Source organism: Microtus pennsylvanicus, chromosome 1, assembly GCF_037038515.1.
Source record: "Microtus pennsylvanicus isolate mMicPen1 chromosome 1, mMicPen1.hap1, whole genome shotgun sequence".
In the NCBI taxonomy this organism is placed as follows: Eukaryota; Metazoa; Chordata; class Mammalia; order Rodentia; family Cricetidae; genus Microtus; species Microtus pennsylvanicus.
In genome coordinates this window covers 150803330-150830970 of record NC_134579.1, presented here as the reverse complement: position 1 = coordinate 150830970, position 27641 = coordinate 150803330, and the positions used below count along the sequence as shown (strand labels likewise).

The 27641-nt window shown below is 50.3% G+C and overlaps 1 protein-coding gene across 3 annotated transcripts; it reads right to left on the bottom strand.

Annotated features, from left to right (window-relative positions):
• Positions 1 to 13415: 13415 nt before the first annotated feature.
• Znf579 (zinc finger protein 579) lies at positions 13416 to 16546 on the bottom strand. Of its 3 annotated transcripts, none has more exons than XM_075941604.1 (2): positions 16464 to 16546; positions 13416 to 15905 (listed from the first exon to the last, which is right to left on the bottom strand). In XM_075941604.1, exon 2 carries the CDS (start codon positions 15734 to 15736, stop codon positions 13787 to 13789), a length of 1950 nt encoding a protein of 649 aa, XP_075797719.1. In that variant the 5' UTR covers positions 15737 to 15905; positions 16464 to 16546; the 3' UTR covers positions 13416 to 13786. The 3 variants fall into 3 exon arrangements, with proteins under 3 accessions (XP_075797719.1, XP_075797730.1, XP_075797709.1); XM_075941615.1 differs by having other exon boundaries at positions 13416 to 15471; positions 16464 to 16540; XM_075941594.1 differs by having other exon boundaries at positions 13416 to 16335; positions 16464 to 16481.
• Positions 16547 to 27641: the final 11095 nt, after the last annotated feature.

Below are 27641 nucleotides of genomic sequence, written 5' to 3'. Positions count from 1 at the left end.
AAGACTTTGTGTATACTAGGCAAGCATTCTACCAGTTGAGCTATGTCATGCTAATTTTAGTTTATATATAGCATCTACCTCTTGGCAGGGAACACCCAGGGACCAGCGATACCACTAGTCTAGTTAGGATCTTTCTAGAACTCTGGAAACCACAGACTAGGAACTAATGTCATCTTCTGTTATAGAATATTAATTAAAGGTGTATTGCATTTGTTTACGCTATGGAATATTTGTTTAATGATGCAAAGATGTATTGCATTCTTTTATGTTGAATTTGCTTAATTCTATGAAGCTGTGTTGCTTTGCCTGTCTAAAACCTGATTGATCTAATAAAGAACTGAATGGCCAATAATAAGGCAGGAGAAAGGATAGGCAGGGCTGGCAGGCAGAGACTAAATGGGAGGAGAAATCTGGGGCGGGAGGGTGAGGATTGATAAGCAAGAGAAGAAGGAGAATGAGAGAGGACATCAGGGCCCAGCCACCCTGCTACACAGCAAGCCACAGAGAAAGAAGTGAGAGAGAGACAGAAATAGAGAAAGATAAAAGTCCAGAGGCAAAAGATAGACAGAATAATTTGAGTTAAGAAAAGCTGGCTAGTATCAAGCCAAGCAAAGGCTGGGCATTCATAAGAAGAAATAAGCCTCCATGTGTTTTATTTGGGAGATAGGTGCTCCCCCAAAAGAGTAAAGAATAAAAACAACCAACAACAATCTTCAACTTCAGGGGGTTTATCTCCAGAACCCACCCTCTCCTAAATGGACCGTCACCTCAGACTTACCCATCTCCAGCCTGTTTCCTGGGATAGCCCACCATAACCCCAAAAGGGCATCGTTCTGATGCTCTCTGCTCTGGCCCCTCCTCTTCTCCATAGCCTTCCCTGGCTCCCCACTGCTCTTGAAAGAGTTCAAAGCTCCCCAACCCGGCCCCAGATCTCTCAGGGGCTGGCACCTGCTCGGTCTTATCGCCAGCCTCACCCCATCTCACCCAACACCCCAGTCACACGGAAGGTTTCAGAGTGCCCAAGGCACGTCGAGTTCTCGCGCCCTGTCTCAGGAAGTGTGTGTGGAATAAAGAGACAGACCAACGGCCAAATACAGTGGGTCTAATGGTTGCATAAATCCTGTGTGATTAGCAATAATTCTAGCTGGTATTTACTGAACTCTGTGTCTTACCAGCCCCTGTGTTAATCCTCACAGTAGCCCCAGGGAGGTCGGTCCTATTCTTAGCTGGGTTTCATAGTTGAGGAAAGAGAGACTTGCAGAGATTAAGTCTTCTGCTCCTTGTCCTGCTGGGGGGGTCAGTGGCAGAGTTGGGATCTCCCATGCAAACCCTTTGCACCTCACACTTGTAGCAGAAGTTTGTGAACCAGAAGCTATGGGCAGAAATATGTCAATCAAGTTTACTGTTTTCTCTCTCACTTCCATTCAACCTCAATAAGTTGAGCCAGGAGTAGGGGCCCTGGCCTCAGGCAACAGCAGACAGATTCCATTTTTGCCCTATGGGTGTCTGCAAAGTATGTAGACAGGACTGCTGGTGATTACGAAACCAAGTGTACTTGATCGAACAGAGGTGGCAAAGTCAAGCCTAGAGTAGCTCTCAACAGTCCTGATGGGAGAACATAAAGGGAGGAAGAGGTGTTGAGCAGAAACCGTGTGACAAACAGGAGCAGGGTGCGAGGTCACCACAGCAGGGACAGGGTTCTTATCAGACAAGATTAAACAGCTACCGAACACCCACTTACTGCTATTGAGTGGTGCAGGGAATTCTGGGATACAGCTGAGACAAAGCCAGCAAACAGCCCTCACGGACATCTACAAACAGGCACTCTACAGGGAGAGGAAACAGACTGGGCGATGGGAGTCCATCCACTACTTCAGCATTCAGGAGGTTGAGATAGGAAGTTCTGCAGCTCAAGGCCAGCCTGGCGTACTTGACGTGTTAAGGCCAACCTGGGCTACTGGGCAAGATCATAGCAAACAAACAAACAAACAACAAACAGTAACAAGACTACAGAGACAGGCCTGGGACTGTAGCTCACTTGGTAGAGTGCTTGCTCAGCATATGTGAAGCCCTGGGTTCAATCCCAGCATTAAAAAAATGAGGCATGAGCTGAAGAGATGGCCCATAAATTAAGACTACATGTTGTGGGCCTGGAGAGATGGCTCAGAGGTTAAGAGCACTGACTGCTCTTCCAGAGGTCCTGAGTTCAGTTCCCAGCAACCCATGGTGGCTCACAACCATCTGTAATGAGATCTGCTGCCCTCTTCTAGCCTCCGGGCAGACATTCAGGAGAACACGGTATACATAATAAATAAATAAATCTCAAATAAAGAAAGAATATGTGTTGCTCTTGCAGAAGGAGCTGGGTGTGGGTTACCTTCCACAAGGTGACTCCCTATCATCGTAACCAGTGCCCTCTTCTGATCTCTGCAGGCACCAAGCATGTATGTGGGGTCACAAACATGCCACATGTGCAGGCAAAACAGTCATGCATGTAAAATAAAAGAAGTAAATCTTAAAAAAAAAACAACCAAAAACCAACCAGACACAGAGATGCTCACTTGTAATCCCAGCAAGTGAAGTGAAGGGGAGGATTAGGAGTTCAAGGCCATCTTCAACTCCATAATAAATCCAAAACCAGTCAACAATAACAAAAAACAGAGAAGAAGCAAATCCCTTACTGCTGAGGGTGTGTGTGTGTGTGTATGTGTGTGTGTGTGTGTGTGTGTGTGAGAGAGAGAGAGAGAGAGAGAGAGAGAGAGAGAGAGAGAGAGACAGCTAAGAGATTTAGTACTTCTTTTGTGTTTGAGAACATTCTAGATGTTACTGTAGCAATGGTTATTGGTTGAGTTCACACCGTAGTGACAGACTCTAATGAAAAGGGCCTGTGGAAAGCCACCGACCATATTAAACATTTAGTCTTTCACTAATTGATTTTGATTCCTTTTTTTTTTATTGTGTGTGTGCGTGAGGAGGCAGCATGTGTAAGTCTGAGGGAGTCGGTTCTCTCCTCTACCATGTGGGTCCCACGGCTTGAACTCAGCTCTCCAGGACTGCTCCAGACTGCTCCAGGAGCACCTTTACAGCTCAGCCATTCGCCTGGTTTGCTTTCTACTTCTGTGATAAAGACCATGGCCAAACCATCTTGGGGGGGAAAGTGTTTATTTGGATTACATGTCCCAAGTCACAGCCCACTCGATGAAGCCAATATAGAGACTCAAGGCAGGAGTTTGGAGGGAGGGCCTGAAGCAGAGGCCATGGAAGTGCGTTGTCTACCAGCCTGCTCAGCCCACTTTCTTACACAGCCCAGGATCACTTGCCCAGGGGTGGTACCACAGTGACTTGGGCCCTCCTACATGCAGCATTAATTCAGAAAATACCTTACAGATTCCAGCTTTATCGAGTGGACAGAATTCTAACTGTGGCGCTCACCCTGCCAGCTTTATTTTCTTCCTTCCTTCCTTCCTTCCTTCCTTTCTTTCTTTCTTTCTTTCTTTCTTTCTTTCTTTCTTTCTTTTTTTCTTTCTGGTTTTTCAATGCAGGGATTCTCTGTGTAGTTTTTGGAGCCTGTCCTGGAACTCACTCTGTAGACCAGGCTGGCCTCAAACACACAGAGATCTGCCTGCCTCTGCCTCATGAGTGCTGGGATTAAAGGCGTGCGCCACCACCGCCTGGCTTCATTTCAAAGTTTTAAACACCCCCCCCCCTATATATAAAAGTATTATCTTCAGGACTAGCAAGATGGTTCAGTGGTCAAGGTGCTTGCCATCAAGTTGACCCGAGTTCAAACCCCAGGTCCCATGTGATGGAAGAAGAAAAATGACTCTTGCAAGTTGTTCTCTGACCTCTACCTGTACCATGACACACACACCTACATAAATAAATAAATAAAATTGGTAAAAAACTATTTTCAGTGGTGATCAATTTCATCTTTTTTGACCTGTGATTTTCTTTTTTTAAAAAAATTAAAGATTGTATATATGTATGTATTTTCACAACACTGAAGGTAAAACCCAAGGACTTCCACATGCTAGGCAAGTGCTCTAACCACTAAGCAACACCTCCAGCCCCTCACTGGGGGATTCTAGGCAGGGGCTCTACCACTGAGCTCTGCTCTTGGGTTTGCTCTTTTGAGACAGGTTCTCACTATATAGCCACATTGGCCTTTAACTCCCAGTCCTCTTGCTTCTGCCTCCCGAGTACTGAGATTTACAGGTGTTTATCACTATGTCCAGCCATCCCCTGGTCTGTTTGAGCCCCACTTACCTCTTCTATAAAGTGAGGCATAAGCTAGTATACAGCCCTCACCTTGCTCATTTGTTATCAGTTTACTATGTGTCTGATGCTGAGGACACGATGAACCACATGTGGTCTCCAGGGCCCAGAGAGAAGTGGGGAGGACCAGTGAACCACACGTGGTCTCCAGGGCCCAGAGAGAAGTGGGGAGGACCAGTGAACCACACGTGGTCTCCAGGGCCCAGAGAGAAGTGGGGAGGACCAGTGAACCACACGTGGTCTCCAGGGCCCAGAGAGAAGTGGGGAGGACCAGTGAACCACACGTGGTCTCCAGGGCCCAGAGAGAAGTGGGGAGGACCAGTGAACCACACGTGGTCTCCAGGGCCCAGAGAGAAGTGGGGAGGACCAGTGAACCACATGTGGTCTCCAGGGCCCAGAGAGAAGTGGGGAGGACCAGTGAACCACACGTGGTCTCCAGGGCCCAGAGAGAAGTGGGGAGGACCAGTGAACCACACGTGGTCTCCAGGGCCCAGAGAGAAGTGGGGAGGACCAGTGAACCACACGTGGTCTCCAGGGCCCAGAGAGAAGTGGGGAGGACCAGTGAACCACACGTGGTCTCCAGGGCCCAGAGAGAAGTGGGGAGGACCAGTGAACCACACGTGGTCTCCAGGGCCCAGAGAGAAGTGGGGAGGACCAGTGAACCACACGTGGTCTCCAGGGCCCAGAGAGAAGTGGGGAGGACCAGTGAACCACACGTGGTCTCCAGGGCCCAGAGAGAAGTGGGGAGGACCAGTGAACCACACGTGGTCTCCAGGGCCCAGAGAGAAGTGGGGAGGACCAGTGAACCACACGTGGTCTCCAGGGCACAGAGAGAAGTGGGGAGGACCAGTGAACCACACGTGGTCTCCAGGGCCCAGAGAGAAGTGGGGAGGACCAGTGAACCACACGTGGTCTCCAGGGCACAGAGAGAAGTGGGGAGGACCAGTGAACCACACGTGGTCTCCAGGGCACAGAGAGAAGTGGGGAGGACATGGTAAACCACACGTGGTGTCCAAGGCACAGAGAGAAGTGGGGAGGACATGGTAAACCACACGTGGTCTCCAGGGCACAGAGAGAAGTGGGGAGGACCAGTGAACCACACGTGGTCTCCAGGGCACAGAGAGAAGTGGGGAGGACATGGTAAACCACACGTGGTCTCCAGGGCACAGAGAGAAGTGGGGAGGACCAGTGAACCACACGTGGTGTCCAGGGCACAGAGAGAAGTGGGGAGGACATGGTAAACCACACGTGGTGTCCAGGGCACAGAGAGAAGTGGGGAGGACATGGTAAACCACACGTGGTCTCCAGGGCCCAGAGAGAAGGGGTGGAGGACACAGTGAACTACATGTGTCTCCAGGGCCCAGAGAGAAGGGGTGGAGGACCAGTGGAACCAACGGGGAGAACACAGGAGGGAGAGTGGCTTTGATTCCACTCAACAGGTGAGGATGAAGCCCAGAGAACTAGCCGTTCAGATAACTGTACCCCCTCTGTTCCAGACACAGCCTTTTAAAACCATTATTTGTGTCTGCCACAGCCTACGGGTGGAAGTCAGAGGACGGCTGGCAGGAGTTTGTTCTCTCCTTCTACTGTCTGGATCCTGGGGGTCAAACTCATATCATCGGGATCGGTGGCAAGTGCCTTTACCCTCAGAACCATCTCACAGGCCTTCCAGACACACTAGCTGGCACAGCAGCAGATGGTCCACGTGGATGGAGGGACACGGTGGCCTGAATCATTTCCTGTAAAGACACACCTACATCTGGGTTTGGTGACACCCACATGTCGTCCCAGGAGGGAGGAAGAAGCTGGACGACCAGGAGCTGAAGGCCCACCTGGAGCCCATCTCCATGGCATCTTGTAGGCGTGATGAGGCATAGCTATAATCCCAGGTCTTGGGAGGTGGAGGCAGGAGGATTCAGAGTTGAGATCATCCTCAGCTATAGATGAGCTCAGGGCCAACAAGAGAAAAAAAGGTGGTTGACACGTGAGCAATGACAATTGAGGTTGTCCTCTGGTTTCCAAGCACACATGAATACACATCTCTCTCTCTCTCTCTCTCTCTCTCTCTCTCTCTCTCTCTCTCTCTCTCTCTCTCTCTCACACACACACACACACACACACACACACACACACACACACACACTGAGAGAAAAGAAGAAAAGCACTGAAGTCCTAGTTCTTAGCATCTCAGAACATGATGTTCTTTACAAATGGGACCCGCAGTACCCTTCTCTTTTACCTGTGGAGGGAAGTCCAGTGTTGAATGGACTTCCATCCCACCAGGGTGGAATCCTGCTTCATTTGGTCAGTTTGACACAGTCTGGGATCTTCTGGGGAAACGAGGTGGGCCTGTGGGCATTTCTGTGAAAGATTATTTTTTTGTTTTGTTTTGTTTTTCGAGGCAGGGTTTCTCTGTAGCTTTGGAACCTGTCCTGGAACTAGCTCTGTAGACCTGCCTACCTCTGCCTCCCGAGTGCTGGGATTAAAGGCATGCGCCCCCACCACCTGGCATAGATTGTCTTGCTTGTGTTCATTGAGGTGAGAAGACCTGCCCACTGTGGGTGGTTCCATCCCCTGGGCAGGGGATAGAGGATTGTATAAGAGCAGAGAGAGGGAAGTGAATACAAGCGCACTAGCATTCATTCACCGCTCGGCTCTTGACCGTGGATAAACTGTGATCAGTTGCTTCAAGTTTTTGCTCCCTGGCCTGCCCTGCAACAATGAACTGTAATCAGGAGATGTGAGCCAAACTTTCCTCCATGAGGTTGGTTTACTCAGGGTGTTTCATCACAACAGCAGGAAACAAAACTACGATGGATCCTTCATCAAAAGGACAACTGTCCTGACAGTTACGTGTAGACAAAAAGGCACAGATGCTGAGTGTCCATGAAGGCAGGGGCTGAAGGGACCCTGAAGGTTTCCATGGAAAGGCAATGGAAAAGACCTTGTGTGGGTTCAACAGTCTGAGTCGTGAGCTCAGATGTCTATACCCTCCTGGACAGTGCAATGATTCTTTTTTTTGCTTTTAAAGATTTATTTGTTATGTATACAGTGTTCTGTCTGCATATATGTCTGCAGGCCACAAGAGGGCACCAAATCTCATTATAAATGGTTGCGAGCCACCGTATGGTTGCTGGGAATTGAACTCAGAACCTCTGGAAGAGCAGCCAGCTCTCTTAACCTCTGAGCAATCTCTCCAGCCCAACAGTGCAATGTTTAATCTCTGTAGTTTTGAGCCCCATTTATGCTTTGTCACAACGGCTTTAGAAAAGGAACAAGGGGACAGACTGGAATTAAAGAGAAAGAATTTCTACTTATACCTCGGTAAGGTGACAACTTAATAATGCTGGCAATAAGTTATGTGGATGACACCAAACCCCTAACAGGATGTGGTGGAGATGATGGTATGGGCTGTAGAGAGAGAGAGAAGGGGGGGCAGAGACACAGAGAGAGAGACATACAGAGATAGTGACAGAGAGACAAAGAGAGGCACAGAAACAGATAGTGATAGAGAGATAGGGAAAGACACGGAGAAATGGAGAGAGACTGATAGATGCAAAGAGAGACACGGGGAGAGGGCAGAGAGAGAGGCACAGACAAAGAAGCAGAAACACTGGCGGGGAGAGACAGCAACAGGGAGATGAGAAAGAGGCACAGAGTGGGCGGGCCTAGCACGTTTGCTCAGAAGACTATTCATTTTCTACGCTCTACCCCCGAAGCACCCAAGAGGGAGCTTGCTCTTTCTGTGGGTCAAGAATCCGGGACATCTGTAAGCTTCCAAATTGGGCTGGACTGGGTCCTGCCTCCAAGTGCATTCAGACTGAGGTGGTACCCAATTCCGTGTGGCCCTAGGACTGAGGTTTTAGTGTCCTGGTACCTCGCCGGCTATGGGATGAAACTGTGTTCAGTTTCAGAGGCCATCTGAGTTCCTTGCTATGTGACATAGTATGTGCACCTTCAAGGTCAACAGCAAAGAGCCTCCCACGGGTGAAATCATCCTCTGGCCTCAGGAAGAGCCTGGCTCCTTCTAGGAATTCATTTGACCAGGCCAGGCCTACTGACAGCCATCTCCCTGGGCTTCAGGGATGCTGGTTAGTGTCGCCTGCCAGGTCCCCCTCCCACTGCACCTGAGATAGCATCAGATGGAATAAATGAATTCAGAGATCCTGGGGATCAGCTTATGTTTCTGTCACATGGGGCAACAGCAGAGGGCAGGGGTGGATCTTAGGTGGGAGTGAGAGCATTTAGCATTTACAGGGAGGCCTGAGGGAACGGTAGGACCGCTTCAGGCAGAAAACTGCCCATCAAACCTAGGAGAGGTGAGAGCTGGGCTGTGCCAGAAATGGACAGAAGCAGGGAGACAGGCAAGGTGAGGTCCCTGTCCCTGGAAGCTTGCATGGCAGTGACCCAGGAAAGCAGCTGGGTCTGCCGGCTTAGAGCTAACAACCTGGACACATGGTCTCCCCCCTCTTTCCTCTCCCACTGTACTATCTCCTTCATATTTCCCCATCCTCCTGTGTCTCTCTCTGTGTCTCTATCCCTCTCTCCACCTCTATCTCTTCCCAGCTTTCTCCTCATCTTTCCATCTCTCTGTGTCTCTGTCTGCCTGCCTGCCTCTCACTTTCTCTCTCTTCCTCCATATCTGTCTCTCTCTTTGTCTCTCATCTCTTCCCTCTCTCACCTAGTCTGTGCCCACTTCTCCTCCTCACGTCCCCTCTTGCTTTCACCCTGATTTCCCTTCTCCTCCATACAGTGCCGGGTGGGAGCCGAGGGTGCCGGCACATTTTTGCCCAGTCGGTTCCTTGCCTGGCACCGCGTAGGCGGTGGCAGATAAGGCTTGGGGAGGCTGGGGGCGCTGCCCAATCGCATTCCAGAGCCAGTCGGGAAGAGGCACAACTCTCGCGCCTAGGGCCCTGGCAAGTTACTCTTCCTGCAGCCTCTGCTTCCCTGGAGAGAAGTGTGTGGGTCTGGATCACTGTGGTCTATCTTCCTGTGTGCACCCGCATCACAACAAGTAAGCTCCAACGAAATAAATAACGGGGAGCTGGACTGACATTATTCAATCTATAACAAATCACCCTATCTATAAAACACATCTCTCAACCTATAAAACGTGCCCTCAAGGCAGCTTGATGCACAGAAATGATCGAATGAATAACTAACCAGGACATGGGATGGAGGGACAGCACTTCCTTCTACCAAGAGACAAAGGATTGTTCTAGAAACGTCCTTCTCTGCCAGGAACTCACTTGCCACTCCTTTCTTCTCAGCATGCACTTGTTTAGTGATTTGTTTAAGGAGACTAGAAGCTGGGCCACCATGGTTGGTGCTGTGTATGAGCCTAGTATTCAGGTGGCTGAAGTAGGAGGATGGAATTGGAGACCAATCTGGGCTACATGGGAAGACCTTGACTGAAATACAACAGTACAAAAACAAAACAAAATCCCAGTGAGGAGGCGTGTGCCTGTAATCTCAGATTGGGAGGCAGAGGCTGAGGTTGAGGAATTCAAGCCTAGCCTTGGTTATATGAGACTTTGTCATCAAAGAAAGCAAAATAAAGAGTATAGGCTAGGCCTTGTGGGGAAGACTTGGTCCAAAGTTCAAGGCCGGTCTGGGCAAGTTAGAGATTCTGTCTCAAAATAAATAATGAAAAGAGTCTATAGAGATGTCTTAGTGGTTAAGAACATTTGTTGCTCTTGCAGAAAATGGGAGTTAATAGAGATAAGGAGACAGGAAAGAGAGACAGAGAAGAGGAAGAGAGGGGAGGGGAAGGAGAAAGAGATACAAAAATTGGGTGGTAAAGAGAGAAACAGAGATAGAGATAAAACTGGAAACAGAGACAGAGAGACAAAGAGGGGGTGCAGCCACCTGTCACTCCAGTTTCAGGGGATTCAGCGCTCTTTCCTGGCCCCCTTGGGTAACCACATTCACATGCTCACACACAGCCACATATACACACAATAAAAATAAGGTAAATATTGTTTTAAAGTGAGAGGCGGGGATATAGCTCAATGGTAGAGTTTTGGTTTAGAATCCAGCAGCAGAGGGCTGGAGATGTCCCTCAGCAGTAGGATGCTGGTCTGGGCTCTAGGTCTAAAGGAGTAGAGTTTGGGACAGTAAAATGGCTCAGCCATAAAGACACTTGCAGCCAAGCCTGGCGATCTGAGGTCAACCTCAGAGACTCCCAAGGGTGAAAGAGAAAATTAACTGCTGTAAGTTGTCCTCTGACCTCCACACCGTGCTGAGGCACACATGCCCATATACTTGGGCATACTTGCACACACACAGTCACACACACACACACACACACACACACACACACACACTATATGTAAATAAATAAATGTAAAAAATTGAAAAGATATGACACCATGATCAAGGCAACTTATAGAAGAAAGCGTTGACTTGGGGCTTACAGTTTCAGAGAGTTGGAGTCCGTGACCATCATGGAGGGGAGCATGGCAGCAGGCAGGCATGGTGTGGGAGCAGGAGTCAATCAAGAGCCTACAACGTAATCTACACCGAGAATGGTGTGGGTTTTTGAGACTTCCAAGTCCACTCCCAGTGACACAACTCCTTCAACAAGGTCACATCTCCTGATTCTTCCTAAACAGTTCCACCAACCGGGGGCCAAGTATTTAAATAGATGAGTTAGGGGGACTCTTCTGAGTCAAATGACCACAGTTTCAAATTGATCTAAAATACAGTTTTAAAAAGTATGGTGGGTGGATGATGTTAGACAGATGAGGGATGATGGATAGATGCAAAGGGACGATAGAGGAATGGATGGATAGACGGATAACAGATGGGGGAACCATGACTAGATAATGGGTTTAGGGTAAATGAATGGGTAATAGATGGACGTCAATAAATGGCGGAGGGATGAAGATGGTGAGGGGATGGATGAATGATGAATGCAAGAACAGCCATCACAAACGGAGAGGTGAGTGGTGGATGGATGATGTCAATAGATGATGACGGAAGCATGAATAAAGGATGATGGATGGATAGATGATCAATGCAAGAATAGCCATCACAGCTGGGTGTTGGTAGCGCACGCCTTTAATCCCAGCACTTGGGAGGCAGGGGCAAGCGGATCACTGTGAGTTCAAAGCCAGCCTGGTCTATAAGAGCTAGTTCCCAGACAGCTAGGGCTGTTACACAGAGAAACCCTGTCTCGAACTCGAAAAACAAAAACAAAAGAAGAAAAGAAAAGGATAGCCATCACAAATGGATAGGTAAGACAGATAGATTGACGGGTGAGTGAATGACGGGTAGATTATGGATGGACGATGGATGATGGCTGGATTGCTGGCTGGGTGAGACACAGGTGTCAATGGGCAACCAAGAGATGTCTGAATGAGTGGGTAACTGAAGAACAGGTGATGACTGATGGATAATGAACATATGGGTGGAAAATGACTGCATGATGGGTGGATAGTTACGGATAGATATGATGAATAGATGGAACAATGGATTGATTTACTCAGAGGCAAGCATGGAAAAATGCTAATTTTGGACTCCAGGATACTAACATACATTCTTTCAATTTTCTATTTGCTTAATTTTTTTTAACAAAACCATGATAAACAGAAAGAAGAAAGCCATATCCTTCTGGCTTCTGCATGAAGCATTCCACAACCTTCTATTTCACGTCAATTAAAAGATTTGCAAGTGTCCATATTAATCCTCCCATCACCTCCCAGATCTCATCTCCTGCCTTCCCTTCCTCCCACTCCTTTGGTTTTTAGATTTATTTATATCTATGTGCTGTCTGCGTGTATGTATGTGTACCACATGTATCTGGTGCCTGTGGAGGTCAGAAGAAGTCATTGTATCCCCTGGAACTGGAGTTATGGGTGGTTGTGAGCTGCCGTGTGGGCACTGGGAACTGAACTAGGGTCCGTTGTAAAATCCACAAGTTCTCTCAACCGCTGATCCATCTCTTCAGCCTCCACCCCGGTCTCTTCACATTTTCCCCTCTGTAGCCAAGTTGGCCTCCTTGCTCCTTGACCTTGTCAGCCACAGCTGTACCCCAGAACCTTTGTACAGCTCTGCTTTCCTTCTAAGATGCATCCCCAGTGACTGCTGTGACTTGCTTGATCCGTCTATGGATCTGTGCTGCCTCCCCTCCTGGTCCTGTATCATCTCTCTCCATCTCTCTAATAAGATGATTTTTACATTCATTTTGTGAGTGTGTGTGTGTATGTGCATGCACACACCACGGTTAGCGTGTAGAGGTCAGAGGACAACTTGTAGGAGTCAGGTCCGTCCTCCCATCATTTGGGTCCTCAGGCTCAGCTGCCAGGGCCTTTACCCACTGAGTCACCTCACTGACCCCTAAGATGCTTTACAATTACTCAATTGTCTCATCTCTGTGTCCCTGTCCTCCCGCTAGGATGGAAGTCAGACATTGAGAAAGGGCTGTGTGTTTCATTAACAGAAGAATGAAGAGCACCCGGGACAACACCCTGCACAATGTAGGGGTTCCGTGAGACACTCCAGCATGAATGAAGAAAGAAGATATGAATGAACCCCTGGATAAGGGCTAAGAGCGTGGGCTACGGAGCCACAGTGTCCGGGGCCACATCTGGCTGTGCCTCTTGTTGCAGTGTGACCTTGGCTAAGTCGCAGGTTTGTTTTGACTACCTCCACCCTCAAAACGCCAGGATTGCACCCCACCCTCAAAACGCCAGGATTGCACCCCACCCTCAAAACGCCAGGATTGCACCCCACCCTCAAAACGCCAGGATTGCACCCAACTTAGATCACATCTGGCTCTTGGGTTTCCTCAGGAAAATGGAGTGAGACTATTGGCACCTTCAGGATTGTAACAGGAACTTTGGGAAACACCTAGTGCCTCTTCAGATATGGAGTAGTAATTCTGTGCCTAGAACATGCCCTGAAGATGGGAAAACAGCGCATACCATGCTGATTTACGGAACTGCACACGGGATTCCTGAGGGTGTTCTGTCTCAGCACTCAGCTTTCTTCCCAATTCAGGGTCCACGGACTTCTTGCTTCTTCACTATCAAACACCCTCCTGGGAGGCGATGTGTGATCACCGTTGTTCTGAACCCAAGTGTGGGCAAATCCTGACTCACCCAACCCCCACCTCCACAGACAGCCTCACTCGTGGGTTGCACGAACTCACATTTATTCACAAAGACAGAGGAAAGGGGGCAGACCTTTCTCACTGGGAACCCCCAGGGTCTGGCAGTTCAAAATAGGCGATGGTGTCCAGTGTTTGTAGTGGGGGACGGGCAGGCTGAGGCCAACCCACCAGTCTCTATCCTTCTGGCCAAGTGCCCTCCGCCTTGTCCTACCTTTACTTAAGACACGTGTTGGGGTGAGTGTTTCCTAACCAGCATCGGGGTCTAGGGGTAGGTAAAAGGGAAGGTGAATGACCCAGGGCTCAGGGGTAGGCAGAGGAGGTATCTCACTTTCAACTTCCGTCTTCCTTACTGCAAACCTGGAGGTCAACTGGAGGGGCGGAGGGTGGATGTGAAGGTCAGGAGGCCAAGCCCCCCAATCCCTGTAGGTGGGCCTTGCTGTCCACCTCCTCATCCTCCATCTCGAAGGCTGAATGGTCTTGGCTGTCAAAACAGGAGGCGCTGAGAAAAACAGGGGGAGCCGGCGGGGACTGAGGTGGGGTACCAGGTGAGGGCGGCTCTTCCTTGATGTGAGCGATGGACAAAGGGAGCCCTTCTGCCTCCTGCTTAAGCGGTGGAGTTTGGGGCGACTGTGTGGCCTGGGACTGGAGCGCCTGCAGTGCAGCGACCCTCTCCAGCTCCGCCCGTTCTAGCTCTGCGCGGTGGCAGCGCTGGTGGCGCAGTAAACTATAGGCGCGGGAGAAGCGTCGTGGGCATCGAGGGCACGGATGCGGGGCAGGACCCCCAGCGTGGACTTGCGCGTGGCGGGCCAGGTCTGCCAGTCGCTTGAACTCCCGCTGGCAGCGCACACACTGGAAAGGACGTGCCCCAGAGTGGGTGACCCCGTGTTGGCGCAGGTGTGCCCGGCGTCGAAAACCTTTACCACACTCGGGACACCAGAAGCGTGGCTCCCCCGCCGGGGGCCGGGCTGGGGTGGCATCTCCTCCATTCTGCCCTCCTTCACCCCCTTCCGATGCACCCCCACATTCGGCCGTTTCGCCCCCCTCAGGCCCTTTCCCTGAGTTCCGTCCACCTGAGGACTTGTCGTCCTTCTTGCCGGTCCCAGGCAGTGGGGCCAGCAGGCTGAGAGGGCCGTGGACGCGGCGATGCTGACGGAGGTAGGAGGCCAGGCGGAAAGCCAGGCCGCAGTCTGGACACACAAAAGGCCGATCGGTGGAGTGGACTAGCCGGTGGCGCGACAGGGACCAGGGCCTGGCGAAAGCCTTGAGGCAAATGGAACACTGGTGTCGCTTGGGGCGGGGCGGGGGTCCCCCTTCGCCCTCCTGCTCGCCCTCTGGGCGCAAACACGGGTGCGCTTTGAGCTCCCCTTTTGTGGCGAAGGCTTCGCGACAGCGAAGACACAGCAGCGTCCAGTCGGCCTGAAGGAGGACCTGTTTCTCCTCCTGTCGCCCCGCGGCCAGTGCCAACTCTGCCCTTAGCTCCGCTGCCCCGGCCTCGGCCTCCTCTGCCTCTGATTCCCGAGGATCGGTATTCGTGGGGGCAGCAATAGGGGCCGGGTCCCCGGTGGGCCACGTCTCGGGCCACATTGTTGCCGCCTCCTCCGCAACCCCGGCCACCGCTGCGGAGGGCTGCTCCACGCCCTCGTCCTGTGGAACCCAACTGGACTCGGGCTCCTCCTTCACTGCCCTCTGCGTGGACAGATCCACCTCGCCACCTGCGTGCTCCTGGGCCAGGTGGCGCCTGAGCTGGGCCGGCTCCGGGAAGGTGCGTGGACAAGCAGCGCAGCGCAGTGGGGGCTGGGGCCCATGGCCACGAAGGTGGCGGGAGAGGTGGGCAGGCCTGCGGAAAGCCTTGGGGCACAGGGGGCAGGCGTGGGGCCGGAGGCCCGAGTGGCTCAGCCGGTGTCGAGACAAGTAGTAAGGGAAGCGGAAGAGACGACCACAGGTGGGGCAGGGCAGTGGTGCCCGAGGGGCTCCAGTACCCCCTCTGCCACGACCACGGCCTCGACCACGGCCACGGCCTCGGCCTCGGCCACGGTGAGGTGGACTGCCTTGGGCAGGTGGAGGGGGCTGTGGATCCATGCCTGTAGGGGGAAAGTGGGAGAGGCAGGGGCGGGGAGAAGAGATGAAGGGTGTGGGGCGGGGTGAAGAGAAGAGGAGAGATAGAGGAGGGTAGATCCTCGGTCCAGAAGTGGAGAGGGGTGGGAGGCAGGGGAAGCAGGGCGAGGGGGCAGGGGAGGCAGGAGGGGGCGGAGGCAATAAAGGAGAGGAGAGAGTTGTGAAGAAGTAGGAAAGAGCGACAAAGTCCAGGAGAAATGGAAGGGTGGGAGATGGAGACAGAGAGATCATAGAAATCAGAGGTGGGGACAGACAAGACAGAACAATACACAGGAGACACAGGGAGACAACGTCAGCCAACTGCTTTTGCTCCAGGGCCCGGAGGCTTGAATATTCTCAGTGGGATTGGGAACCAGTCCACCCTTGGGGTCCAAGTGGGGTGGGATTCAGTCCAGAGGACCTGGAAATGGAGTGTGTTCCCAGAAGTCAGGGGCTGGGAGGGACCAGGGAGTAGCTAAGCTTTAAGCTCCTGGGTCTGAGGGAGGAGGGCTGGGGTCTGCACTCCTGGGTCTGAGGGAGGAGGCTGGGGTCTGCACTCCTGGGCTTGAAGGAGTGCTGAATCCTGGATCCCTGTGTCTCAGGCAGGCAGACTGAAGGCTAGGAGTCCCGGGTTTCAGACAGAACAGGTTAGGCAAACTAGACTTAGACGCAGCCCCTGATTCTGGGTGAAGGAAGGAGCTGAGTAGGGGGACCTGACTCACAAGACAAGGGAGAGGAGGGGGCTGGGAGGTGGTCTGCAGAAAATCTCCAGGGAAGAGATGGCTGTGGCCAGTCCCCTGGCCGGGCGTGGTGTCCGGGGAGGGCGTGGAGCCTGCAGACTGTCGGGGGCCCTAGGTCCAAGAGGGGGCTATCTGTTCCGGGAAGGTATGATCTGCAGAACTGGGACGGCGGGTCGAGGCCTTGGGGATTGCTCCCCCAGGGCCCGGCGCTTGCCCCAGTCTCTGGGCGCCGGTCTTACCTCCGCCTCCTGCGCTCCTTTCTTCCTTCCCTGCTGCCGGGCGATCGCGAACGGTGGTGGCGGGGAGGGAGGAGGCTGAGCGTGGTGGGGGGGTGGAGGAGGAGGCTGGGCTCGGTGTTACAGCCTAAGCCTTCCCCCCGGAAACCCGGTGTTTGATCCGAAGCTAGAAGAGGAAAGACTGGCTGAGAAGCCGGAAGCGGAGGACCAGGGACCTTGGGGGGCAGAGAGGGAGGGCGATGCGGTTCCTGAATCCCGGGAGGGGAAGGGGCTGAAGGCCTGTCTTTTAGACCCTCCGAGGGAAGAGGGGGCTGCAAGCCTGGGACTGTGGATCCAGCTTACCACCCCTCCTCCATTTCCCAACAGATAACACATATTCATTCATTCTTTCAACAAACAGGCATTTATCAAGCCCTGCCGGTGCCAGGCACTGTGTTGGGCTTCTGGGTCTGAAGGAGGGTTGGAGGAGGCAGAGATGGAGATGAACGAAGCAGTGAAGAGATACAAGCTTGAGAGAGTACCCGCACTCTATAATGGAGCCTGACTCCCGCTTTCCCTTGGTTGCCTGGGCAACCAATTCTCTCTTCTCTGAGCCTCAGTTTCCCCTTTTGTGGTAAGCCCCTGGAGCGCAACCCGACGAGTTTTATCAGAGCACCTACTGTGGGCTGACTCTGTCCTTGGTGCTGGATCGATAGAGTAAAAATTCATAGTCTGATGCAAGGTGGCAGATCAGAATCAGTCACCAGGGGCGTGACAGAGAAGCGCTCTGATTCGGGAAAGTGTCTTTCAATGGGAGTGAATGTCATTCCTCTAGTCTTTCTTGGCAATCGTGTTTCACTGAACCTGGAGGTTCAATGCCTCAGCCTGTTAGATGGGACCAACATAGCCACAGCTCTCAAAGATACGTGATAGGGAAAAGGCCCGTTGCAGGAATCTCCCTGTGTTACAGTGCTAGTTTTTTTAGGGTTAAATTCATGCCAAACATTGTTGGCAAGAGTGTGGGTAAACAGTTCCTTTTGTACACCTCTGAGGTGAGAAGTTTGGAGAACTTTAACAGCCTAGCAATTCCAGGAATTTACCCTTCGGAGACCAGAAATATGCAATATTATTTTTGTGCCAAGTTCATTGCTACATTTTTGTTTTGGTTTTAATTTATATGTAGATATTTGAGGCAGGCAAGATGGCTCGTGTAAAGGTACCTGCCTTATGACTGGTGACCTGAGTTGGTTGTCAAGGACCCACAGAATGGAAAGAGAGAATTGATTCCCGTGGGTTGGCTTCTGACCTCCACACCTGTGCATGCACACACACACACACACACACACACACACATACACACACACACACATATGGAGCTGAGAAGATGACTCAGTGGTTAAGAGTGTTTGTTGCTGTTCCAAAAGACCAGAGCTTTAGTGCCCAGCACTCAAGTCAAGGGCCATGCAATCCCCTGTAACTTCAGCTCCAATGCTCTCTCCTGTCTTCTGAGAGTATGTGCACAGACACACATACACACTTACAAATAGATAGAATCAGATGCAGTTCATTTTAATACATTTATTATTTATGTGTGTGGGTGCACACACACCATGGTGCATGTGTGGAGGTCAAAGGGCAGCTTTCAGGGGTCAGTTCTCTCCTATGATGTGGGTACTGGGATCTGACTTGGGTCGTCAGGCTTGGGTACAGGTGCCTGTACTGACTGAGCCATCTATTTAGACCCCTACTGCAGTTTTGTTTTGTTTTGGTTTTGGGTTTTTGAGACAGGGTTTCTCTGTGTTACTTTGGAGACTGTCCTGGACCTAGCTCTTGTAGACCAGCCTGGCCTCGAACTCACAGAGATCCACCTGCCTCTGTCTCCTGAGTGCTGGGATTAAAGGTGTGTGCCATCACCATCAGGCCTCCTACTGCAGTCTTGAACATCACTATGGATGGCTGAAAATCTCAGTAAAATATCTGAGAAATAAAATCATGACCCTGTGATATATGTATGTCTTGGGGGAAAAAAGAGAACAAGAAGCTTACTGTGTAAAAATGTGGAGCTTCTCCAAGTGGTCATACGAAGAAGAACACCCCAAGAGCTGTCTGTAATAATTCTCTGTGTTTGTTTGTATCAGTGGCTTGGGGATTGGTAAGTTGGCCCAGTGGCTAAAAGTACCTGCTGCTCTTGCTGAGGACCTGGACTGTGTTCTCAGCACCCACACAGCAGCTTACAGTCCCTCTATAACTCTCCAGTTCCAAGGGGACCTAGCACCCGCTTCTGACTTCCGCAGCACCAAGCATGCATGGGGCGGGGAGCACAAGCATACAGGTAGGCAAAACACATAAAATACAAATATTTTTAGGGGGGGAGGGAGATAGGAAGGAGGAGGAGAAAAAGGAAGAAGATGATGAAAGAAAGAAAGAAAAGACAAGGTGGGTCAGGCCTGCAGTCCAAAACTTAGCCTGTGGAGACTGTGAGACTGCGAGATGGAGATTCCGTGATGAAGTAAGGAGGTCAAGGTCAGACTTGACTGCTCCAGCCCTAGTCTCAAACAAACAAATGAGCAAACAACAACAGCGAGGGGGATTTAGGAAAAAAAAGAAAAGAAACAAAGTTAGAAGTGGGTAAACAGGAAGAATTTCAAACAGAAGAGAACAAGGGGCTTGTTACTTGGGGTGGGGTCTGGAGTGGCCATCCACGCGGCCAGAGCTGTCAGAGAGAAACCTGAACCTGATGCAAGGACTGTGGCGGGCTCCCGGTCCCGGCTGGACTTGGGATTATTTGGAGAGCACTGAGGAGCCATTGAGAAAGTTTTGAGCAGGAGAGTCATATGATCCGATTAGCATTTCAGAGACATTCCCGTGGGACCGTGGGACCGCGTGGAGGAAGGCCAGACGAGGGAGACAAAGGCGGGGGCGCGGGGGGGGGGGGAAGGTGAGGTGGTAGCACCGCCCTGGTCCAGGTGAGAGGTGGCTGGGCCACTGGGACCCAGCCTGGGAAGGGGCCCCCTACTTAGGGGGCACTGATTGAGGGATGCTACGTTTCTCACCGGGTCCTCTGCTTCCAGCTTAGACTCCAGCCCCACAAATTACAACTCCTCACTTAAACAAACAAACAAACAAGTGTGTGCCTGCTGGCGGACATCAGAGGACAACCTGAGGGTTCTGGAGATGGAGCTCGGATCCATCTTGGCAGCAAGCATCTTTATTTGCTAGAGGTCTTGCTGGTTCAGCCACACCTCATTTTTGAGCTGAACACCTCCGGAGGTTCCTCTTCATGCTCAGAAATTAGAAAAACAGCCTTTCCCCCTTTAGCCCTCAAACTCCATGTACCCCTATAAAGGTCTGTTGCCCCTCGCCTAATTTCTGGTGCTGGAAGGAGACGGGTGGGGGTGGGGGAGAGCTAAGCGTAGCTATATAGCTCAGGTTGACCTCAAAACTTGTGATCCTCCTTCTCAGTGGCCAGAATGCTGGGATTATAAAGGCAAGCACAACCAGGCTCAACATTCTCTCACTTAATTTCCGGCCTACTGCTTCCTTTGAGAGACACTGCCCACCCTCTTTACTCTGCCTGGGATGTCTGTCCTTCCTTTGGACTTACTTCTGTGAGGTTTTCCTTGCCTCAGACATTGCTTGAGACGTATTCCTGGTATGTAGTATCTAAGATGGCTCTTTAGGACAGGAGAGATGGCTCAGAATTTAAGAGCACTGGCTGTTCTTCCAGAGGTCCTGAGTTCAATTCCCAGTAACCATTTGGTGGTTGGTGGCTCACAACCATCTGTAATGAGATCTGGTGCCCTCTTCTGGCCTGCAGGCAGACATGCAGACAGAACACTGTATATGTAATAAATAAATAAATAAAGCTTTAAAAAATAAAATGATTCCCTATTTTCTTTCTTTTAAAAGGAATTATTATTATTACTATTAAATATTTTACTTATGTGTGAGTTGGCATGTATGTGCACATTTGTGCCGTGTGCAAGGAAGCCAGAAGAGAGTGTCAGATCTCCCTGGAAATCTTGGTGCTGGAAAATTTGCATCTTCTGGAAGAGCAGTTAAAGCTCTTAGTCTCTAAGCTGGAGAGATGGCTCAGAGGTTAAGAGCACTAGCTGCTCTTCCAGAGGTCCTGAGTTCAATTTCCAGCAACCACATAGTGGCTCGCGACCATCTGTAATGAGATCTGGTGCCCTCTTATGACCTGCAGGCATACATGGAGGCAAAATGTTGTATACACAATAAATAAATAAATCCTAAAAAAAAATAAGCTGGGCAATTGTGGTGTATGCCTTAAATCCCAGCACTCGGGAGATAGGCAGATTTCTGTGAGTTCAAAGACAACCTGGTCTACAAGAGCTAGTTTCAGGACAATCAGGATTGTAACATAGAGAAACCCTGTCTCAAAAACAATTTTTTTTGTTGGGCGGGGCATGATGGCTCACATCTTTAATGCCAGCACTTGGGAAGCAGAGAGAGGTGGATCTATATGAGTTTGAGACCAGCCTGGTCTACAGAGTGAGTTCCAGGACAGCTAGGACACAGAGAAACCCTGTCTCTAAAAGACAATAACGATGATGATGATTTTGTTACATTTATGTATTGATTATGTGTGGGGGGTGCACGTGTGCTAAGGTGTGCGTGTGGAAGCCAGAGGACTGTTTGCAGGAATCAGTTCCCCTTCTACCAAGGCCCAAGGATTGAACTCAGGTCGTCGGACTTGGAAGCAAGTGCCTTTACCTGCTGAGCCATCTGGCCAAACTGGCCTGTTTTTCAATATTGTACTGACCGCAAACAAACAATAGACTATTTGTGAATCACTCGGGATGGCCAGCGCCTTCTGGATACTGGACTGCTCTCAGTACCACCCATTTGTAGGCAGATAACAGGGATGAAGGGAGCAGGTGATGCTGCTGCATTGGTAGAATGCCATTCCAGCTTGCACAAAGCAGTCTTGGCGTCCCAAACCCAGCACTTGGGAGGTGGAGGCAGGTGGATCCGAAGTAGTCCAACCTGAGACTCTTTCAGAAGAATGAGGACCAAGACTTGGGCACCAGAATGGTGAGGTGTGGGGCGCTGAAGAGTCAGAAGGGGGAGGAGAGTCTTGGCCGTTCCCAGCATCCATACAGGAACTGATGATCTGGAGAGGCAGAAGGCCACCTCTCCTTCCTCCAGCACAGCTATAAACTTGGGACCCACCGAGACAGGTTTGGTGACCAGCTCCGGGCATGGGTGTGCTTGGAAATAGCATGTGTTTCTTTGTTGCTGTTGTTTTGTTTTCTGAGACAAGTTTTCTTTGTGTATCCTTGGCTACCCTGGAACTCGCTTTGTAGACCAGGCTGGCCCCAAATTCACAGAGATCTGCCTGCCTCTGCCTCCCGAGTGCTGGGATTAAAGGCCTGTGCCATCACTGCCTGGCTTTGTTTTATTTTTATTTTTTTATTTTTTAGATTTATTTATTTCATGCATGAGTTATAACTGCTTGTACAACTTAAAGCCGGAAGGTAGCATCAGATCCCACTAGAGATGGTTGTGAGCCACCATGTGGTTGCTGGGAATGGAACTCATGGCCTCTGAAAGATCAGCCAGTGCTCTTAACTGCTGAACCATCTCTCCAGCCCCTCGTTTTGTTTATAAATAGGGGATTGCTTTGTCGCCCAGGCTTGCCTGGAACTCACAAGGATCCTCCTGCCTCAGCTTTCCCAGTGCTGGCTGGCATTATGAGTCTGTGCTACCACTCAAGAACTGGATCAGCCGGGTGACGGTGGCGCACGCCTTTAATCCCAGCACTCAGGAGGCAGAGGCAGGCGGATCTCTGTGAGTTCGAGACCAGCCTGGTCTACAGAGCTAGTTCCAGGACAGGCTCCAAAGCCACAGAGAAACCCTGTCTCGAAAAACCAAAAAAAAAAAAAAAAAAAAAAGAACTGGATCAATCTTTTTCATCACTGCTTCTGCTGAATTGCAAGGATTGTGGTGGAGGTGAGGTGGGTGGAAGCCAAGCTTCCTTAGCCACCCCCCAAACCAACCACGGGTGGCTCCTGTCTCTGTGACAACCCTGGTATCTTTCCACGTGCTCATTGCCCTTGGCTTCCTTCTCTCAGGGCCTGTCTTGTTTTCAGGGGGCAGTGTCTGTCTCCAGAGGGTCAGGCCTTGTTTCTCCAACATGGACTTTTTGGTTCTGTTTTTGACAGAGGGCCTCACTTAGCCTGGGCTATCCTGAATACTCCTGCCTCTGCCTCCCAAATACTGATAGTATAGACTTGGGATAGCGTGTACCACCAAATTTATATTACTCAGAAAAAGTAAGTCTTGCTTCTGGACCTCCACTACTGAGTGGAGAATATTGTATGTATGTATGTATGCATGCATGTGTATACATATGTGTTGTATATATTAAATAAAATATAAAAATTATTTATTTAATGCATATAGGTGTTTTGCCTGCATGGATGTGTGTGCACTACATGTGTGCCTGTTTCCCATGGAGACCAGAAGAGAGTGTCAGATCCCCTGGAAATGAAGTTATAGATGGTTGCTAGCTGCCATGTGGGTGCTGGGACTTGAACTCTGGTCCTCTGCAAGAGCAGCCAGTGCTCTTAACCACTAAGCCATCTCTCCAGCCCTAGAAAATACCTCTTGTCTTTCACATGTTTACTCATTCATTGGGTAGCAGGCATCTACCATGGTGCACCCGTGGGTAGCAGGCATCTACCATGGTGCACCCGTGGAGACCAGAGGGCAACTTGTGAGAGTCCTTGCTTTCTTTTCACAGTGTGGGTCCCAGTGAACTCAGGTGGTCAGGCCGGGCAGCAGGTGCCTTCACCCGCTGAACCATCTCTCTGGCCCCAACATTGAGAATACCTCTAAGGCCGAGCATCTCTGAGGAATGACTTTGCTCCCACGGGATGGGACTTTTTCAAATTGTCAATTGTCCCCCCCGACTCTCTCTCCCAACTTTTCTTCTTTGTGATGAAGACTCAGAGATAAAAAGCCCATAGCCGGGTGGTGGTGGCGCATGCCTTTAATCCCAGCACTTGGGAGGCAGAGGCAGGCGGATCTCTGGGAGTTCGAGGCCAGCCTGGTCTACAAGAGCTAGTTCCGGGACAGGCTCCAAAGCTACAGAGAAACCCTGTCTTGAAAAACAAAACAAACAAACAAACAAAAAACCCAAAAAACCCAAGCCCATAATGTGAATGAACGATTGAGCAAATTTGTTTTCAGAGGACCAGCAAGATGGTGGAATATGTGCCTTTCACAGCGTCCTGGTTCTGTTTCAGCACTGTAAAACAGAAACAAAACAAACAAACAGCCAGGACTGAGGAAAGGTTTCATTAGGTAAGGTGCCTGCTTGCAAGGATCTGAGTTTGGATCCCCAGCATCTACAGAAGCAGGCTAGTGCAGCATATTGTGTAGGGAGCCAAGGCAGGCAGATATCGGAGATTCATTAGCCAAAGACACGCTTCAGATGCAGAGAGGGACTGTCTCGATTAAGAAGGTGCAGTGCTGGTGAGATGGCTCAGGATAAAAGGGCTAGCTGCTAGCCCGACGACCCGTGTTTGACCCTTGGGACCCACATGGTAGGAGAGAAAGAACTTCTGAAAGTTGCCCTCTGCCCTCCATGCCCATGCCATGGCACATGCACACACATGTACACACACAAGAGCACAGACATGTACATACAAGCACACATATACATATGCACACACAAGAGCACAAGCATGCACATACAAGCACACACACACGAGCACAAACATGCACATACAAGCATGTGCACACACATACGCGCACATACAAGAGCACAAACATGTACATACAAGCACACACACATGAACACATGAGAGCACAGACATGTACATACAAGCACACACATATGCACACACGAGAGCACAAACATGTACATACAAGCGCACAAACACATACACACACGAGAGCACAGACATGTACATACAAGCACGTGCACACACATACAAGCACACACATACAAGAGCACAAACATGTACATACAAGCACACACACATACACACACGAGCACAAACATGCACATACAAGCACGTGCACACACATACGCGCACATACAAGAGCACAAACATGTACATACAAGCACACACACACATACACACACGAGAGCACAGACATGTACATACAAGCACGTGCACACACATACAAGCACACACACACAAGAGCACAAACATGCACACACACAAGCACACAGACAGTAATGAAAAATAAAGTGAAGAGTGGTTGAGGAAGACACCTACGGTAACCTCTGGTCTCCACAGGCAGCCTTACACATAGGCTCACACATCCACAGTAACAAGTACACTCACCACACCCACCTTAGTGAATAAATGAATGAACGGCCCCAGATGAAGACATAGGACACTGTTCGCTATCGGCAACCGTGGAGTCTCCTCCTACATTCAACCTTTCAAAGTAGCCGTCTGGGTTTTGCAGAATTGCTCTCCACCAGACGTGTGGCATATGCCTGTCATCTCGGCATTTGGGAGGTGGTGGTAGAATAGAGTCAGGATTATCTGCTGTATAGCCAGCCAGTTTGAGGCTAGCATGGGGTACATGATACCCTGTTACACAGAATCCCTTTTAATTTTACATGTGCACTAGAGTTCTGGTGCCCTGAGCTGGAATTACAGGAGACTGTGAGCTGCTTGATGTGGGTGCTGGAAACTGAACTTGGGTCCTTCTGTACTTTTAACCTTTGAACCATCTCTCCAGCACCACACACACACACACACACACACACACACACACAAATAATTTTTTTTAAATGTTTGGGAGCCTGTGAGAGGGTGTGGTGGTTAAAAAGATGGCCCCATAGGGAGTGGCGCTATGAAGAGGTATGGCCTATTGGAGGAAGAGTGTCACTGTGGAGAAAGACAGGCTCTGAGGTCTCATATATGCTCAAACCACACCCAATGAGACAGACCACTTCCGGTTGCCTGTGGGTCGAGGTGTGGGCCTCTCAGTCCCTTCTCCAGCACCATGTCTGCCGGCTTGCTGTCATGTCACACCACGGTGACAGTGGGCTAAACCTCTGAAAATGTAAACCACCCCAATTAACTGTTTTCCTTATAAGAGTTGCTGTGGTCAAGCTGGGCGGTGGTGGCACACGCCTTTAATCTCAGCACTCGGGAGGCAGAGGCAGTCAGATCTCTATGAGTTCGAGGCCAACCTGGTCTACAGAGCAAATTACAGGACAGGCTCCAAAGTTACAGCAAGAAATCCTTTCTCAAAAAACTAGTAAATAAGTTAATTAATTAATTAAATTAAAAAAAAGAAAAAGAAAAAAGAGTTGAAGAGTTGCTATAGTCATGATATCACAACAATAGAAATGCTTACAGGTGACATGTGCCAACGTGCCCAGCCATCATAGGCTTTATCATCTAGTGTGGGGCAATAGGAGGGAGTCGAGAAGAAACGAGTACTTTAGAGCTAGGTGGCTCAAGCTGGGCATTTGGCTGTGACCATGGACAGTGCAAAGATGCAAGACAAGGCTTTAAGTGCAGACGATGTGTGCCATTTTCCTGCCCTCTGGCTGTGGAATGGTGAAGGAATGGAGCGAGGCGAGTGGAAGACAGTGCTGGTTCTGTGGCTTATCCAGGCCCTGTGTGTTTAATCCCAGCATTTGGATGGCCGAGGCAGGTGTATTCCTATGAATTCAAAACCAGTCTGGTCTACAAGGTGAGTTCCAGGCCAACCAAGGCTACATAGTGAGACCCTGTCTCAAAAATAAATGAAAGTAAACAGATAGTCTAGGATGGCTGGGATTGTCTGTTTCATTCACTGTAGTGTTCTCACAGGATCACTTGTGCAGGGATGTGATTGAGAATGTGAGAGCCACTCCTCCTTCCCTCCCTTCTTGAACTCATCCTTCTCCTGTTCCTATCTATGTACCCCCAACAAGTCCCCCTTCAAGGACCAAGCTAATGCTGTCTTTGCAGAGAAGTCCTTGGGGCCATCCTATGTAAGATGGTGAGCTCTTGCTAGTCACTGTGTGTGTGTGTGTGTGTGTGTGTGTGAGAGAGAGAGAGAGAGAGAGAGAGAGAGAGAGAGAGAGAGAGAGAGAGAAAGAGAGAGACAGAGAGAGAGAGAGAGAGAGAGAGAGAGCGCACTGGGACTGAATTTAGGATGTTGCACATGATACTAGACAAGTGCTCTACCACTGAGCCACACCCAGCCCCTCACTGGGGGATTCTAGGCAGGGGCTCTACCACTGAGCCACACCCCAGCCCCTCACTGGGGGATTCTAGGCAGGGGCTCTACCACTGAGCCACACCCCAGCCCCTCACTGGGGGATTCTAGGCAGGGGCTCTACCACTGAGCCACACCCCAGCCTCTCATGGGGGATTCTAGGCATTCTACCTTTGAACTTCATTCCAAGCTCTTTTCAATCTTTTCTCCCAAATCGTTAATGTGTGTGTGTGCACAGAGTGTACACTTATGTATGGGAGTGTCGTGTGTGTGTGCACAGAGTGTACATTTATGTATGGGAGTGCCGTGTGTGTGTGAAAGCCAGAGGACAACCGCGGGTGTCATCCATACCAATGAGTCCACGACCTTTCAGATCGGATCTCTCGTGGGGCTGCACCCCATGGATAAAGCTAGACTGACCGAGCAGTAACCCCAGGGATCCTAGTTCTGTCTCTCTAGCTTCATCATGCCTGGAAGTTTTGTGTGAGTTCTGGAGATTAAATTCAGGCCCTCATGATACTGAGTTAAGTATTTTATCAACTGACCTATCTCCCCAGCACAATCTTTTACTGCTGAGGCGGGTTCTAAGTCATCCAGGCTGGCACTGGACTTTAACTTCCTAAGTAACAGGCCTGCGCCCGAAGAGCTGCCACCACGTTCTCAGAGCTCTTCCTTCCTGCTGCAAAGGTGTTCACTACCACATGAAATTACCATTTTCTCTTCCCACACTGTAGAATATAGTAAGCTCAAGAAGGGCCAGGATTTTCTGCTTTGTTCAATGTATGATCTAGAGGTTAGAACGCTTAGTATGGCCATGCAGAAAACAGAATCTAAGGCCTGGAACCTCTTCAAGATATGTCTTGGTTTCCAAGGGATGTGTCCTGTGGGGGTGTTTCTTGATTTCCAGATGGGCTGCTTAGGTGAGTTGCAAACCGTTTCTCATCTGAAGGGCTTATAAAGGATTGGAGTGCCCAAATCCTCTTGCAAGGGTTTGAG